The 15,262-nt window shown below is 45.3% G+C and overlaps 1 protein-coding gene across 5 annotated transcripts in view; it reads left to right on the top strand.

The window, feature by feature from the left end:
* Positions 1–10,249, top strand: part of DDO (D-aspartate oxidase) — a 30,702-nt gene extending 20,453 nt beyond the window's left edge. For all 5 annotated transcript variants that reach the window (XM_005287621.4, XM_065590248.1, XM_005287622.4 and 2 more), the window contains 2 exons: positions 1,481–1,657; positions 8,858–10,249. In XM_005287621.4, the coding sequence (XP_005287678.2) occupies positions 1,481–1,657; positions 8,858–9,425 (745 nt within the window). In that variant the 3' untranslated portion in view covers positions 9,426–10,249. The remainder of the gene's footprint in view (positions 1–1,480; positions 1,658–8,857) is intronic.
* The last annotated feature ends 5,013 nt before the right edge of the window (positions 10,250–15,262 follow it).

Genomic DNA, 15,262 nt, shown 5'->3' with positions numbered 1-15,262 from the left:
CTGCCCCCCCACCCCCCACAGTTCCCATTGGCTGGGAATGGGGAACCGCGGCCAATGGAAGCTTCGGGGGAGGTACCTGGAGGCGCGGCAAGGGCAGCGCACGCAGAGCCCTCTGCCCCTCCTCCCCCAGGGGCCGCAGCGCTTCCTGGAGCGGCGCGGGGCCGGGGCCGGGGCAGGCATGCAGGGAGCCTGTCCTGGCCCTGGTGCGCGCCGCTGCAACCCCGGAGCCGCTTTAGGTTTGGTGTGAGCAGAGGAGCACAGGTCTCCTGGCCTACGGAGGGGGAGTACTGTCACCCCAGGGGTGGGGTGGTGTGGGCCCACCCAACTCCACTGCATCCCAACCCAGGGCCCTAACAGTGGCAGAGTAGTCCACCACTGGGTGAGCGGGGGTCCGCCCGCAACACACTGACCTGGTTTCAGGCTCGCCCTCTAACAGACTACGGCTTGGTTCCCCTGGGTTGCTTCCTTCTTTCTCTCTCTGGATCCAGGGGTCGTCCTCAATCTCCTCTGGGTACACTGCCAGGGATAGTGGTAGCAGCTCCTCTGCGCCAGGACTCTGTGGAAGCTCACGCTGGTCTCTTGGGCAACAGCAGTTCTTGGTGCTCGCCTCCGGCAGCGGGGAAGAAGCATCTATCTCCTCCAGCAGCTTCCTCCCAACTGAATAGCTGGGCCAGCCTTTTATAGCTCCCCTTTCTGTCCCGCCCCTCTGCTTCCAGCGTGTGGGGTGTGGCCCTCCTGGCTCCTCTCACCAGGCAGCCTGTGTTGTTCCCTCTGCATCCGCATCTGAGGGAGGCCGCACCTCCGCGCAACAGGCAGGAATTCCAGAGTTTAAACTCTGAAGGAGAGCAAGCTTTGTACCTTACCTGGAGGTGGGCCCAAGCAGTGGTATTGTGATGCAGATCTGGATTTTAGCCCATCTCTAAATTTAACTCGGTATGGAATTTAGTTAGTGAATTCCTGGGGATTAATTTAGAATCTCTGCAACAAGATTCAAGACTGGAGAGTAAGTGGAGCACAGAAAGGATGTGGTTTTAATGGCCCGTGTTGTCATTCTCCAGCACAGTTTTAGTTTTAAATGAGAACCATGAAAATAAGAGGACACGGGACACATTGGACTGCTATTTCCCCTATCCCTCCGCTCACTGCATTTAATGTATTTAATCCTGTGTTATCCTGTTATTTTCCCTGGCGCACCCCCCCCCCCTTTATGATTTTTAACTTGGCTCAATTACCCCAAGCCTCATTCTACCCTCACCTCTAGGTCCAAGTCCTACTAAGACTCCCCTAAACCTTATGGCCAATTAAATAATTATCATCTGTGAGGTCTTTTACTTTGTTACCTTCTATCTGTCTAAACTCTAGAGATCCTGCTGACCAATGGAAGATTATTGCTAATACTTTTAAACTAAGATCAAAATGAATTGTGTCACATGAATGTGAGCGTGTCTAAGTCTAGCCTCTTCTCTTCCATGTCCTTTAGCTGGCAGATCTTTAAAACCATTCCTGATGAAGTGTTACCATTCTGGTCTGATGTTGTCCTGGGATTTCGCTCAATGACTGAAGAGGAGCTGAAGAAATTTCCACAGCACAGATTTGGTCAGGCTTTTACTACACTGAAATGTGACTGCCCGTCCTATCTGCTATGGTTGGAGAAAAGGTTTGTTTTGATGGGTGTAGCTGATATTTCCTGAAAGGAAAGCGTTGGGAATATTCCTTTGATTTAATGGATGTTAAAATCTTTCTTTCCTTTCTGGGAGAAATGGAGACTGATCTTCTGTGAGTTACCCCTGGGTTACACATATATCCTCTTTTGCAAGAATTTAAAGGCCATGGGAATGAGTTTCATTAAACCTAAGGCTGTTTTTCACAACTCTGGTAGTGTACAGATATCTAAAAGTGGGAGAATGTTATATTTATCATTTTAACGCCCCATTACATGGTCAGAGTGGTATGAAGTGGCTTTAATGTAAATGAGAATAAGGCCCCACGTTTTCAAAATCTTCCAAAACTATCCCCTTAGAGCAGTGTTTCCCAAACTTGGGATGCCGCTTGTGTAGGGAAAGCCCCTGGCGGGCTGGGCCGGTTTATTTACCCGCTGCGTCCGCAGGTCTGGCCGATCGCGACTCCCACTGGCTGTGGTTCGCTGCTCCAGGCCAATGGGAGCTGCTGGAAGCGGCGGCCAGTACGTCCCTCAGCCTGGGCTGCTTCCAGCAGCTCCCATTGGCCTGGAGCAGCAAACCATGGTCAGTGGGAGCCGCGATCGGCCGAACCTGTGGACGCGGCAGGTAAACAAACCGGCCCGGCCTGACAAGGGCTTTCCCTAAACAACCGGCGTCCCAAGTTTGGGAAACGGTGCCTTAGAGGCTCCCTACTGGGTTGGTGCACAAGGGAGCAGAAAGTGCACAAAGCCTCCCCTTCTTGTATCTGCATGCAATGACAGGGTAATTTCAGTCCTGAGTGCAAAGACACCTCCAGCCAGGTGAATATCCACAGAAGCATTAGCCTCCCCAAGTGGGAAAGGAACCATGGTCCTTCTCCTACATCAGTGAAACAGCTGGCTAAGTGCACCAAGGAGCCTATAAACCTTACACCAGGCTGGCTCAGGTACTGCAGCTGCAGTCCCCCTGCAGATAACGCACAGGTAGATGATACATTCTGGAGCTCTTGCTGGGCAATTCAGCACCATTCTCAATGCAGGACTGTGTCTTAATGGCTCAATCAATCTCTTCAAAGGAGGCATTCACTGTGCATTGGGGGAAACTATCTTATGGATGACATGATCCACATACATTTACATGGGGAATCCTGCAAGATTTGGATGTGGAAAGCTGATTTCTTGAGAGCAGCCATATTCCTGGTCCTGTCCTTTCATAGATTGTAAGGCCAGAAGGGACCATTGTGATCATCTCCTCTGATCTCCTATGTAGCACAGGCCATAGAACTGCCCCCGGATAATTCCTACAGAAGATCTTTTAGAAATACATCTGCTCTTGATTTAAAATTTGTCAGCAATGAAGAATCCACTGCAAGCCTTGGTAAATCGTTCTACTGGTTAATTACTTTCACTGTTAAATTCCTGCCCCCAACCCCCCTAGTTCCAGTCTGAATTTGTCTAGCTTCAACTTCCAGCCATTGGATTATGTTTCTCTCCTAGATTCAAGAGCCCATTATTCAATATTTGTTCCTCATATAGGTACTTACAGACTGTAATCAAGTCACCCTTTAGTTTTTTCTTTGTTAAACTAAATAGATTGAGTTCCTTGAGTCTGTCATTTTAAGGCATGTTTTCTAATTCTTGAATCATTCTCGTAGCTCTTCTCTGAACCCTGTCCAATTTATCAACACTCTCCTTGAATTGTGGGCACCAAAACTGGACAAAGTATTCCAGCAGTGGTTGCATCAGAGCCTAATATAGAGGTAAAATAACCTCTCTACTCCTACTCAAGATTCTCCTGTTTATACATCCTAGGATCGCATTAGCTCTTTTGGCTTCAGCATCACATCGGGAGCTCATATTCAGCTGATTATCCACAACGACCCCCAAAGCTTTTTCAGAGTCACCGCTTCCCAGGATACAGTCCCCCATCCTGAAAGTATAACTTACATTCTTTGTTCCTGTATGTATACATTTAGCCATTTTAAAATGCATATTGTTTGTTTGCGCTCAGCTTACCAAACGATTTCAATTGCTTTGAGTCTCTTCATTATTCTGTTCTCTTCATTATTTACCACTCCCCCAATTTTTGTGTCATCTTCAAACTTTATTAGTAATTATTTTATGTTTTCTTCCGGTATTGATAAAATGTTAAATAGTGTAGGGCCAAGAACAGATTTTTGCAAGACCCCACTGTGAACAGACCTGTTCAATGACAATTCCCCAGTTACAATTACATTTTGACACCTATCATAGAATCATAGAATATTAGGGTTGGAAGAGACCTCAGGAGGTCATCTAGTCCAATTCCCTGCTCAAAGCAGGCAGACACCAACTAAATCATCCCAGCCAGGGTTTTGTCAAGACGGGTCTTAAAAACTTCTAAGGATGGAGATTCCACCATCTCCCTTGGTAACCCATTCCAGTGCTTCACCACCCTCCTAGTGAAAGTGTTTCCTAATATAAAACCTAGACCTCCCCCACTGCAATTTGAGACCGTTGCTTCTTGTTCTGTCATCTGCCACCACTGAGAACAGCCGAGCTCCATCCTCTTTGGAACCCCCCTTCAGGTAGTTGAAGGCTGCTATCAAATCCCCCCTCACTCTTCTCTTCTGCAGACTAAATAACCCCAGTTCCCTCAGCCTCTCCTCGTAAGTCATGTGCCCTAGCCCCCTAATAATTTTCATTGCCCTCCGCTGGACTCTCTCCAATTTGTCCACATCCTTTCTGTAGTGGGGGGACCAAAACTGGGCACAATACTCCAGGTGTGGCCTCACCAGTGCGGAATAGAGGGGAATAATCACTTCCCTCGTTCTGCTGGCAATGCTCCTACTAATACAGCCCAATATGCCGTTGGCCTTCTTGGTAACAAGGGCACACTGTTGACGCGTATCCAACTTCTCATAATCCCCAGGTCCTTTTCTGCAGAACTGCTGCTTAACCAGTCGGTCCCTAACCTGTAGCGGTGCATGGGATTCTTTCTTCCTAAGTGCAGGACTCTGCACTTGTCCTTGTTGAACCTCATCAGATTTCTTTTGGCCCAATCCTCCAATTTGTCTAGGTCACTCTGGACCCTATCCCTACCCTCCAGAGTATCTACCTTTCCCCGCAGCTTAGTGTCATCTGCGAACTTGTTGAGGGTGCAATCCATCGCATCATCCAGATTATTAATAAAGATCTTGAACAAAATCGGCCCCAGGACCCACCCCTGGGGCACTCTACTTGATACTGGCTGCCAACTAGACATTGAGCCATTGATCACTGCATGTTAAGTCTGACAGTTTAGCCAGCTTTCTATCCACCTTATAGTCCATTCATCCAATCCATATTTCTTTAACTTGCTGGCAAGAATACTGTGGGAGACCGTATCAAAAGCTTTGCTAAAGTCAAGATATATCACATCCACCGCTTTCCCCATATCCACAGAGCCAGTTATCTCATCACAGAAGGCAATCAGGTTGGTCAGGCATTACTTGCCCTTGGTGAATCCATATTGACTGTTCCTGATCACCTTCCTCTCCTCCAGGTGCTTCAAAATGGATTCCCTGAGGACCTGCTCCATGATTTTGCTGGGGACTGAAGTGAGGCTGACCAGTCTGTAGTCCCCCGGGTTCTCTTTCTTCCCTTTTTAAAATATGGGCACTATATTTGCCTTTTTCCAATCATCCGGGACCTCACACGATCGCCACAAATTTTCAAAGATAATGGCCAATGGCTCTGCAATCACATCAGCCAACTCCCTCAGCACCCTTGGATGCATTAGATCTGGACCCATGGACTTGTGCATGTCCAGCTTTTCTAAATAGTCCCATCAGTTAGCCAGCTTTTAATCCATTCAATGTGTGCCATGTTAATTTTATATCATTCTAGTTTTTTAATAAAAATGTCATGTGACACCAGGACAAACACCTTACAGAAGTCTACGTATATTGCACCATGTTGATTTGCATTAATTACATTAACTTCCTTTAATTCATTATAATTGGGTCTGGTATCAGCCACTCCATTATCTTGTCCAGAATCACTGTCAGGCGTACAGCCTATAAGTACCCAGATCATCCCACTTGCCCTTTTTAAAAACTGTACAATGTTAGTTTTTTTCCAGTCTTTTGGAACTTCCCCAGTGCTCCAAGACTTATTGAAAATCAGCATTAATGGTCCAACAAGCTCCTCGGACAGTTCTTTTAAAACTCTTGGATGCAAGCCATCGGGACCTGCTGATTTAAAAATCTCTAACTTTAGTAGCTTCTGTTTAACATCCTCCAGAGATACTAGTGGAGTGGAAAGAGTGTTATCTTCTGTCTTTTCTCTGCCACTAGTCAAATGAACATTCAGATGTTTCTCATTTGCCAGTCTGTAACTTCCAAAATACATCCCACCAGCTCTTGAAAATGGTAAAAGAAGCTAGTGCTCTGCAAGCCGTTTGCCACAAACCAAAGGTGATGTTTTGAAGCCTCTAGCCTCACTGGTTTTGAGCTATGAAATGACAAAAATTGTCAGGAGAATTTGAAAATCTGTGGAAATGCCTCCTGTTCCAATCTCTGTATTTCAGAATTGGCTGGGCCAATTCATCTCTGATTTGGTCAAAAACCTCTCTTCTGCCCAACTAACCTCACAAACCATTCTGGAATCAGGAGCAGAAAGGAGTAAAAATAATCCAAGTACTATCTTTCTGTATTATCATCTTGTAGAAAACCTTACAGAAATATTTGCATGTGCAAAATGCTTGGCACACATGAAGTCTTTAAAATTTATGCCTGTGCAGAAAAAAGTCTTACAGTTTATTTTTTTCCTTCTGAAGACCAGTTCTCCTCAAGTCACATCAATTTCAAAGAATTTTAGCAGAGTCAGAAAACAGATCCGATAATGTGTATGTATAATCCATTTAAATGCACTTAAAAAGAGCAAATAATGTTTGTCATTTCACAGGCATAGTGACTGGATACAAGGTGATTTGAGGTTAGGTAGTAAAACGTGTATCTACATCTTGGAACAAATTGCCAGATAATCCCTCAGCTTGTTTGATTATGTTCCATGCCATTGAACCACATGGAATAACATTTCATGTTTTTAGCAGCAAGCATAAGTGGGAGTACTCTTGTGCTGCCAGTGCTATCTGACTTCTGTACTATCTCACAGGAACACAAGCCTTATCATGTTTCATTGCTTAACTGATACTGAAAATTGTACTGAGGAACAACTAAATTGCGACTCCATTTAGTATCTGTCAGGCTGCTTCGCCACAAAGGCTTCTGTTGCTTCCTTATTCCTGTTTCAGACTCTTCTCATTTCCCAAAGGATGTAGTCTAATAAGATGATAAAGTTTTCCACCCCCTCTTTGTGGGTACCAGGAAAGAGCATAGTAAATATGTAACTATTTTGCAAACCCAAGTGATCTGAACAATATTTATGTACCTTGCCGTGGCAGCACAAAAGCATTTACCACATCCTCTTTCTAGGCTAGCTTTAATGTCACAGTTCACAAACTTTCTCCCCCTACCTTGTCTGAATTCTGCAGAATGTTTAGTAGTTTTTGTACTAACATGTTTTTGCAAAAAATATGACAGAATCTCAAATGCTATGGGTGAGATCCCACTAGAGAGAATTAATCTCTACCTATTTGACAGATTAGGAGCTGATCCTGCAGGGAGAACCCTACATTTAAGCCATGCTCAAAATGAAGCTTAGGTTGAGATTTAAGTTAACAATAAATGTAAACCCCAGGAAGAGGATGAGATTTTGTTGAGAGAATGGAGTGCATGCCTAACGTGCAGTCTAACAGATCTCTTTACAGATATTAAGCCAACTCATCCCATCCTACATTAGATCGCCACTTTAAAACACCTAGAGTGAATTGATGTTAATACCTGCTGTATCTCACTCTCTATAAATGAGGCCTGATTCCTTTCTTCCTTATGCATTTATAAATAGTGTCATATTTGATAGCAGCCCTGAAGACAGAGTGACATCAGCAGAGCCGTAACTAGCTATTTTTGCGCCCGAGGCAAGAATATAAAATCGCATCCCCCCACCCCCTCTTGGCTCCTCCGGGCATGCCGTGGACATGCTGCACCTCCCCCACGCTCCTCCGGCCGTGCCCCCCCTTGGCTCCTCCAGCCGCACCGTGCCGTGCCCTCCCTTGGCTCCTCCGGCCGCGTGTCCCCTTGGCTCCTCCAGGCACGCCACCCCACCACCCTTGGCTCCTCCGGCCACGTTGCAGCCATCCTGAGTCCCCCTCCCTTGGCTCCTCCGGTAGCGCTGCGGCCATGCTGCGCCTCCCCCTTGCTGCTCCGGCTGCGCTGCTTCCCCCTTGGCTCCTCCGGCCATGCCGTGCCCTCCCCCCCGCTCCTCCGGCCACACTGTGCCCCCCCCGCTCCTCCAGCCGCATCCCCCCCTCGCGCCTCGCTCCTCTGGCTGCACTGTGGCAGCGCCTGCCCCCCTCGCTTTTTTTTTTTTTTTTGCTTGGGGCGGTGGCAAAAAAGTTAGACCCGGCCCTGCGCTCCCCACCCCAGCTCACCTCTGCTCCGCCTCTGCCTCCCTGGGCCTGAGCGTGCCGCCATTTGATTCTCCGTGCTCCCAGGCTTCCCGCGTGAACAGCTGATTCACGGGAAGCGGGGGCTCGGAGAAGCAGGGGCGGAGCATTCAGGGGAGGAGGCGGAGGCGGAGAGGAGGTGATTGCGCCCCTCCCCTTTGTGTGCCCGAGGCAAGTGCCTCACTCGCCTCGCCCTTGTTACGGCACTGGACATCAGGGATGAATTTGGCTTCAAGTAACAGGTACCTCAGAAATGTATATAGTAAAATACTACTACTAATATAAATACTTTGATGTAAAAGTGACATTTTGCCCATCCTTAGGCTGTATGAACTGCTCAATTTTGGAGCTATCATAAGATGAATTCATGAGATCGCTATCTCGTTGTTTTTTTGCCACAGCATCTCTGTAATATTTGTACACCTGATATATTTTGCCCTGTCCAATCTTATAAACAAACAAAGAGCCTTTTGTTTGCAATGTCTTAATTCCAACAGCCAAATCAGACAAGTCATAAACAGAAGCCCTGTGCTAGCTATCTCTGATTTTTCTTCAATTTTCTATTCTTCTGCATCTTAAAGAGTCTCTTACTTACTTGACTTGCGTAAAAATAATCAAGGCGATTTATTAATAGTTAATTGTCATGCTTTACCTCCAGTATTTCTTTTTAGGTTGAAAGGAAATGGCAGCCAGGTGTATGCTAGACGAATCGAAGATCTGTGGGAACTACATAGCAAATATGACATCGTTGTCAACTGTTCAGGCATTGGATCCAGAGAACTCATGGGTGACTTGGAGATATACCCTGTCAGAGGTCAAGTACTCAAGGTCGATGCTCCTTGGGTGAATCACTTCATCCGGGATGGGGATGGTTTAACCTACATCTATCCAGGAATACACAATGTAACATTAGGTGGGACAAGGCAAAAGGACAACTGGAGCTTGTCCCCAGATCCGAGAAGTAGCAAAGACATATTTGACAGATGTTGTGCTCTTGAACCCTCACTTCAAAGAGCCCAGGACATAAAGGTGAGGGTGGGTCTGAGGCCATCCAGGTTAGCTGTGAGACTGCAGAAAGAGATACTGGTCCATGATGGGAAAAAACTGCCCGTGGTCCACAACTATGGACATGGTTCGGGTGGCTTTTCAGTGCACAGGGGCACTGCTAAAGAGGCTGCTCGACTGGTGGGAGAATGCATTGCTGCTCTGGAAGGCTCCTCTTTGAAGGCAAAGTTATAATCATTGGGGCCTCCTTTTCAGTTATTGGTAGGCTATTATAAATCTACTAGTAATACCTTTGGAATGTTATTCTATAAGCAATGGAAAAAACTGCGTGCAACATTCTGAACTGTAGCCAAGTGCTTGTTTTGTGAAAAGTGTTTGCCCACAGGTGATAGGGTGTTTTTGTCCTTTATCATTTTTCTGTGTGAGTTCATTTGAGAGCATAATGTTTGTCTAGTTTCACCCACATACCCTGTTTCCCCGAAAATAAGACAGTGTCTTATATTAATTTTTGCTCCCAAAGATGCGCTAGGTCTTATTTTCAGGGGATGTCTTATTTTTCAGAAATGAAAAATGCCTTATTATCGGTGGATGCCTTATTATCGGGGGGATGCCTTATATTACAACGAGAGGCAAAACTGTAAGTAGGCCTTATTTTCGGAGGATGTCTTATTTTCGGGGAAACAGGGTAGCTGATGTTTAGGCATTTGATGCACTGGGTGAGGTACAATACAGGTAAGACCCAAGGATCTTGAAAGGTGTGCTGTGGGAGGTATAGATTCAATAGAGACAGTAGTTTTATGTCTGTTTACAACAATGTGTAACCCTAAAAACCTCCTTTGTCCTATGACTGTGGAAGTGTTAATGGGCCATTTCATTTTGAATGGTCCCTTACAACATGCATTAACTTCTGTGCTTAACAATCTGTTCTACCCTGCATTTAGATGTGACACTCTGATTACCTTACAGACCTGAATAAAACCTCTCTGTGTAGCTTGAAAACTTGTCTCTGTCTCTTCCACCAACAGAAGTTGGTCCAATAAAAGATATCTTCTCACCCACCTTGTCTCTCTCATATTCTGGGACCAACAGGGCTATAACAACATTGCAAAACAACAATGGGTGATTTTATATGGTCAGCTGAAAGATACATTCTCTGATAGATTCTATCCAGAGGTTGGCCAAAGCACAACAACCCTTCACTATGCCATATACATAATGAAAGACACCAACTGATAAATTTGCTGTTCCAAACTCTCTTCCTTTTCATTGTCTTCTCTGTTAACATTTTTTATTGCAAAACATTCTTCCTCTTACAAGCATGTAACTGCAGTCTGTGATAGTCACTGCAGTTGGATTCAGACATGCAGGTACCCAGCATGAGCAGCACAGAAAATCCCTAAGGACAAGTATTTTATAAAAAATCCTATAGCTGTGATTATTTCTATCTAATATACTTAGGATTAATACTTTGCCCATCACTGGGTAGCTGGTACTATGTTAAGTAACAGGGTTTCTGTACTGTAAACAGCAGTAGGACATTGTACATCAGCAGAATCTAGATTTTGATATTGGAAATAAAACATATTGTTCAGTGGGTTTGAATTACATTTGCAAATGGCTGTTTCCTCTTTGGAGCTGAAACCTGCATGCACAAAAATGTTCTCATGAAAAGTGCCAGACTGACCAGCCTCAACCTAGATAGTCCTCTCTTTACCTTTATAGAATACTTCAGCAAGGGCAGCAAGCAGTACAATGGACTCAGCATCGCTTTAAATCTGTGAAGTGAGATTAGATAACTTCCTAATTATGATATGCTTGAATCCAGTTTGTGGGAGAAATTCCACAGCCTGTGTGTGCACAGGGATTCAGGCTAGATGGTTGTGGAGCTCCCTTTGTAGAATCACATGGAACTTTCCAGACTTTGAGGATTATATTTTCCTCTAACCTCCTAGAATGTTGTCAGCCATGCCCCCACAGGTATATAAGGGGTGGGGCATCGCCAGTCTGTCAGTGAGATATAAAAACAAACTGAAGTGAGAGCCATAGGTGCCAACTCCGTGGGTGCTCCAGTGCTGGAGCAACCATGGGGGAAAAGTGGTGGGTGCTGAGCACCAGCCCCCCTATCAGCTCCTCCCACTCACTCCCAGCACCTCCTGCCTGCCAGTGGCCCCACGGATCAGTGCCTCCCCTTCCTCCCCGCACCTCCCGCATTCTGCAGATCAGTTGTTTAACAGCGTGCAGGAGGCGCTGGAGGGAGTGGGGGCAGAAAGAGGGGAGAGGGGATGGGAAGAGGCAGGGTAGGGGTTTGGGGGAAAGGGTGGTATGGGGGTGGGACTTGGGGCAGGTCAGGGGCAGGAAGAGGCATGGCAGGGGTGCGGGCTTGTGGGAAGTGGAGCGGGGGTAGGGTCTGGGATGGAGTGGGGGGTCGAGCACCCCCAGGAATGCAGGAACTCGGCACCTGTGCTGAAAGCCTAGCTGTGATATTGTGAATCTTGTTTTATTGTGTAATTTTGAAAGTGTACTTGTATTTTAAGACTTGAAGAGTGTAAGTAGCGACTAATTTAATAAAAGGACATATTTAATGAGACACCAGAAATATCTATCAATCCCCTATCAACATAACACAAAAGAAATACGGTTACTTCTTTTGCTATGTATCAGAGGGGTAGCCATGTTGTTCTGTATCCACAGAAACAACAAGGAGTCCAGTGGCACCTTAAAGACTAACAGATTTATTTGGGGATGGTGGGGCAGAAAGAGAGTCCCCGAGATAGGACAGACTGTTCCGCCGGGCTAAGTGTGTGGTTGGATAGATTAACAATATTGTTGGGTGAGCTAAGGGTACCACTGTTGTAGCCTCCTGTGGCTATGCTATGCATAACACGTAATGTTTGATGACTTTCTAAGACTGCGGAACATAATCGTGCTCCCTAATACTATCTGTTTTCCCCTGTAGAATATAAAAGAAGCCCCCGAAGAAGTCTTCAGGAGCTCAGTATAGGAAGCAAAAAGCTCAATTGCAGTCCAGTTTGCTGCAAGGGGCAAATTTGATGGGAAAATACCTAAAACAGAACAACATAGACAGGGCTTTAGGCAGTAGCCATCGTCCCAGTGCAGAAGAAATCTGAGGAGTAAAGTGCAAATTATAATGATGGAAGTCCTATTACTAAGAAATTAGCAGCTTCAGTTCCCAGGGCAAAGGGCATCAGCTGGCAACACTGGGGCATATAGGTGCCTGTTGCAGTGCGGCACCTCCTGCTGGTCGTCTTAGGGAATAGTGTTTCCAGCCTCCAGAGCACCCTCTGCAGGCTGGTGTCCTGCTGCCACTGGCCCCCGTGCCCCTCCCAGGACCTGGTGCCCCTTGTCTTTGGGGTACTGCCCCCTGGCAATACCCCCACAGTATCAGGGTCTCCCCACCCAGGGGAACCCCCAACCCTCTATCCCCACCTTGCCTCAGTCATGGGCTACTGCCAGTCACCATCTAGCCCCCGCTCACTGGGGCAGACTGCAGTGTAAAAGCCGCTCATCATAGGCAAGGGGGGGTTGGACCTGCTGCCTCTGCCTACCCGTGGGCTGCCACTACACCTAATTGGCCTTTCACTAGGCCACAGCTTGGAGAGTTTCCAGGCCGGAGCTCCCCAGCTTCCTTGGCATTCCCCCAGCCCTGCTTCACCCCAGGTATCTTCTCTCAGCTTCCTGCAGCCAGGTTCCTCCCTCTCAAAACTAGAGAGAGTCTGACTCTGGCTTTTGGCCTCAGCCCTCTTATAAGGGCCAGCAGGGCCCTTATTAAGCCAGCCTTGGCCTGATTGGGGCATGGCCCCCAGCTGAAGCTGCTTTCCCCAATCAGCCCTGCTTTTCCTTCCCTGCCACAGCCCTCTCCCCGGGCTGTTTTAAGCCTTTTAAGGCAGCAGGAGGTGACCACCCCGCTACAGTGCCATAGTCACATCTCAAGTATCAGGGGGTAGCCATGTTAGTCTGTATCCACAAAAACAACAAGGAGTCCGGTGGCACCTTAAAGACTAACAGATTTATTTGGGCATAAGCTTTTGTGGGTAAAAAACCCACTTCTTCATCTGTTTTTCCCTGGGCACACCCTTATGCCAGGGCCCAGTAGGTGGGATGGTGTAGGAACCACTTATAGAAGGTATATGCCACTTGGGAATTCCCCAATAGTATAGCAATCCTTGGGGCCAGATCTGCCAACTGTATAGCTCTTTTGCCCTATGAGAGCAAAGTAAATCGACTGGAACAGAACAGACATGTTTCAGTATGTTGATCCAAGTGTTTATATAGCTGTCCATTTTCTTCATTTGGTTGTTGCTATGGTGATTTGTTATAGCTTGCATCGAGAAAGACAGTAGGTACATAGGTGTACTTCCTATAATGGGAGTCAAAGCTATTCCAGCTATATATCGTTGCTATAAATCTATAAAAGACAAACTTAATAGAATTTTCCAGCTGCATCCAAAGAGTATCAAATTAACTAATTTTAGATACGGTAGTAATGAGTTCTTTCCAGTTGTACTAAATCTAGTTAACTATTGCCCTTGTTCCTGCAGTCTCCCCAATAAACTCCATCACTATATATTTATTTTATGATTCAGTGAACACACTGCACAATACAGCATTACAATATTGTAAATTAACTCTAACAAAAACAGTTTAAGGTTATTTATTGCAGTAACTTACATGGTTTTATATGCATCACTGAGGCTCTGGTTGCTGCATAATCTTACATTAATTACAATATAGAGCAATATAGGACAAGAAACTGGTACTCATTTCGATCAATCTTGTCTTTTAGCCATTTGCAAACATCTAATTTTTACCTGTGCCCCTTTGACTTTGTTCTCATACATGGTCTTTATATTTTTCAATGTGTCACACCAGCTGCATTGATTGTACCTTACGGAATAGGTTTTTCCTCTCTCTGTTTCTGAACAAGAACCTGAAGGGGTGTAGGCTCCAGACTCTCCTTTGTTACCTCTCCTCAGAGTTGAGATTTGTTGTTTCTCTCCTCAGGTTGGGCTGATGGGAATAATCCAAAAAACAATCAGAGACCACAAGATTCGTAAATAAAACCCTATTACCAATGGAGAGAAGATCAGGTTAAATCAAGGTATATGGTATAAAGACAAATCTAGCTGTACTTGGATATGAGCTAATTAAGGAATTTATGCTCACCATTCCATAGTTAAAGTAGAGCTAAGTTTTATACTTGAAACAAAGATTCAAATATTTAGTTATATATGAAGAATACAGCATATCCTCCCCAAAATTATAGCAAGGGCTCTTTTCGTACAGTATGATTTTTCTGAGAACTTTACAAGTAAATCTGTTAATCAGTTTATGAGTTAAAATTAGTTTTTAAATAGTTTATTTAAAAAAATTTGTACCCAGCATCGATGATTTTTTGTCTGGAATGATCACAGTAACAAAACAACATAGCCTCTTTAAACTGAAATTTTGTGCATAGACTAATTTTAAAGATTTTTTGATGTTTAAAAGTTATTTTTGCTGTTATTCTTTATCACTGAAAGTTTCAGCATGAGCTGGCAAATAATTTAGTCTATGGAGAATTCCCTGAAGAATTGCCCTATCTCAAAATGGCTGCTGTCTCCCTCACATTGTTCTCAATGGAACTGAAGCCATAGCTGCCCTTAGAAAAGGTCCCCTCTTATTGTTCCTAAAACGAGTGATACCAAACTGCGCTAAGCTCAGATGTTGGCCCCTGACAGCATAAAGACAAGGAAATTCCCAGATAAAACCCATGAGGAAACAAAATGAAAAAAATCTTGATGTGTTTTGAAACATAAATTTAACTTAATCTGGAACTAGAAACACTACTATGCCCTGAATAAGTGGGGTTTTTACCCATGAAAGCTTATAAATCTGTTAGTCTTTAAGGTGTCACCGGACTCCTTGTTGTTTTTGTTACTATGCCCTAAACATAATTGCATGCTGCCACCATACAGTGGTGTTATGGCCCTAAATGTGCATTCCTATATAAAAAGACAAGGTCTGTTCTTAGAAGCTGACCAAAACAAAAAGAGAGACCTGTGACTGAAGTC

The sequence above is a fragment of the Chrysemys picta genome, chromosome 3 (genome assembly GCF_011386835.1).
Source record: "Chrysemys picta bellii isolate R12L10 chromosome 3, ASM1138683v2, whole genome shotgun sequence".
In the NCBI taxonomy this organism is placed as follows: domain Eukaryota; kingdom Metazoa; phylum Chordata; order Testudines; family Emydidae; genus Chrysemys; species Chrysemys picta.
Note: the sequence above shows the minus strand (reverse complement) of the source record. Positions and strands in the feature narration are given on the sequence as shown.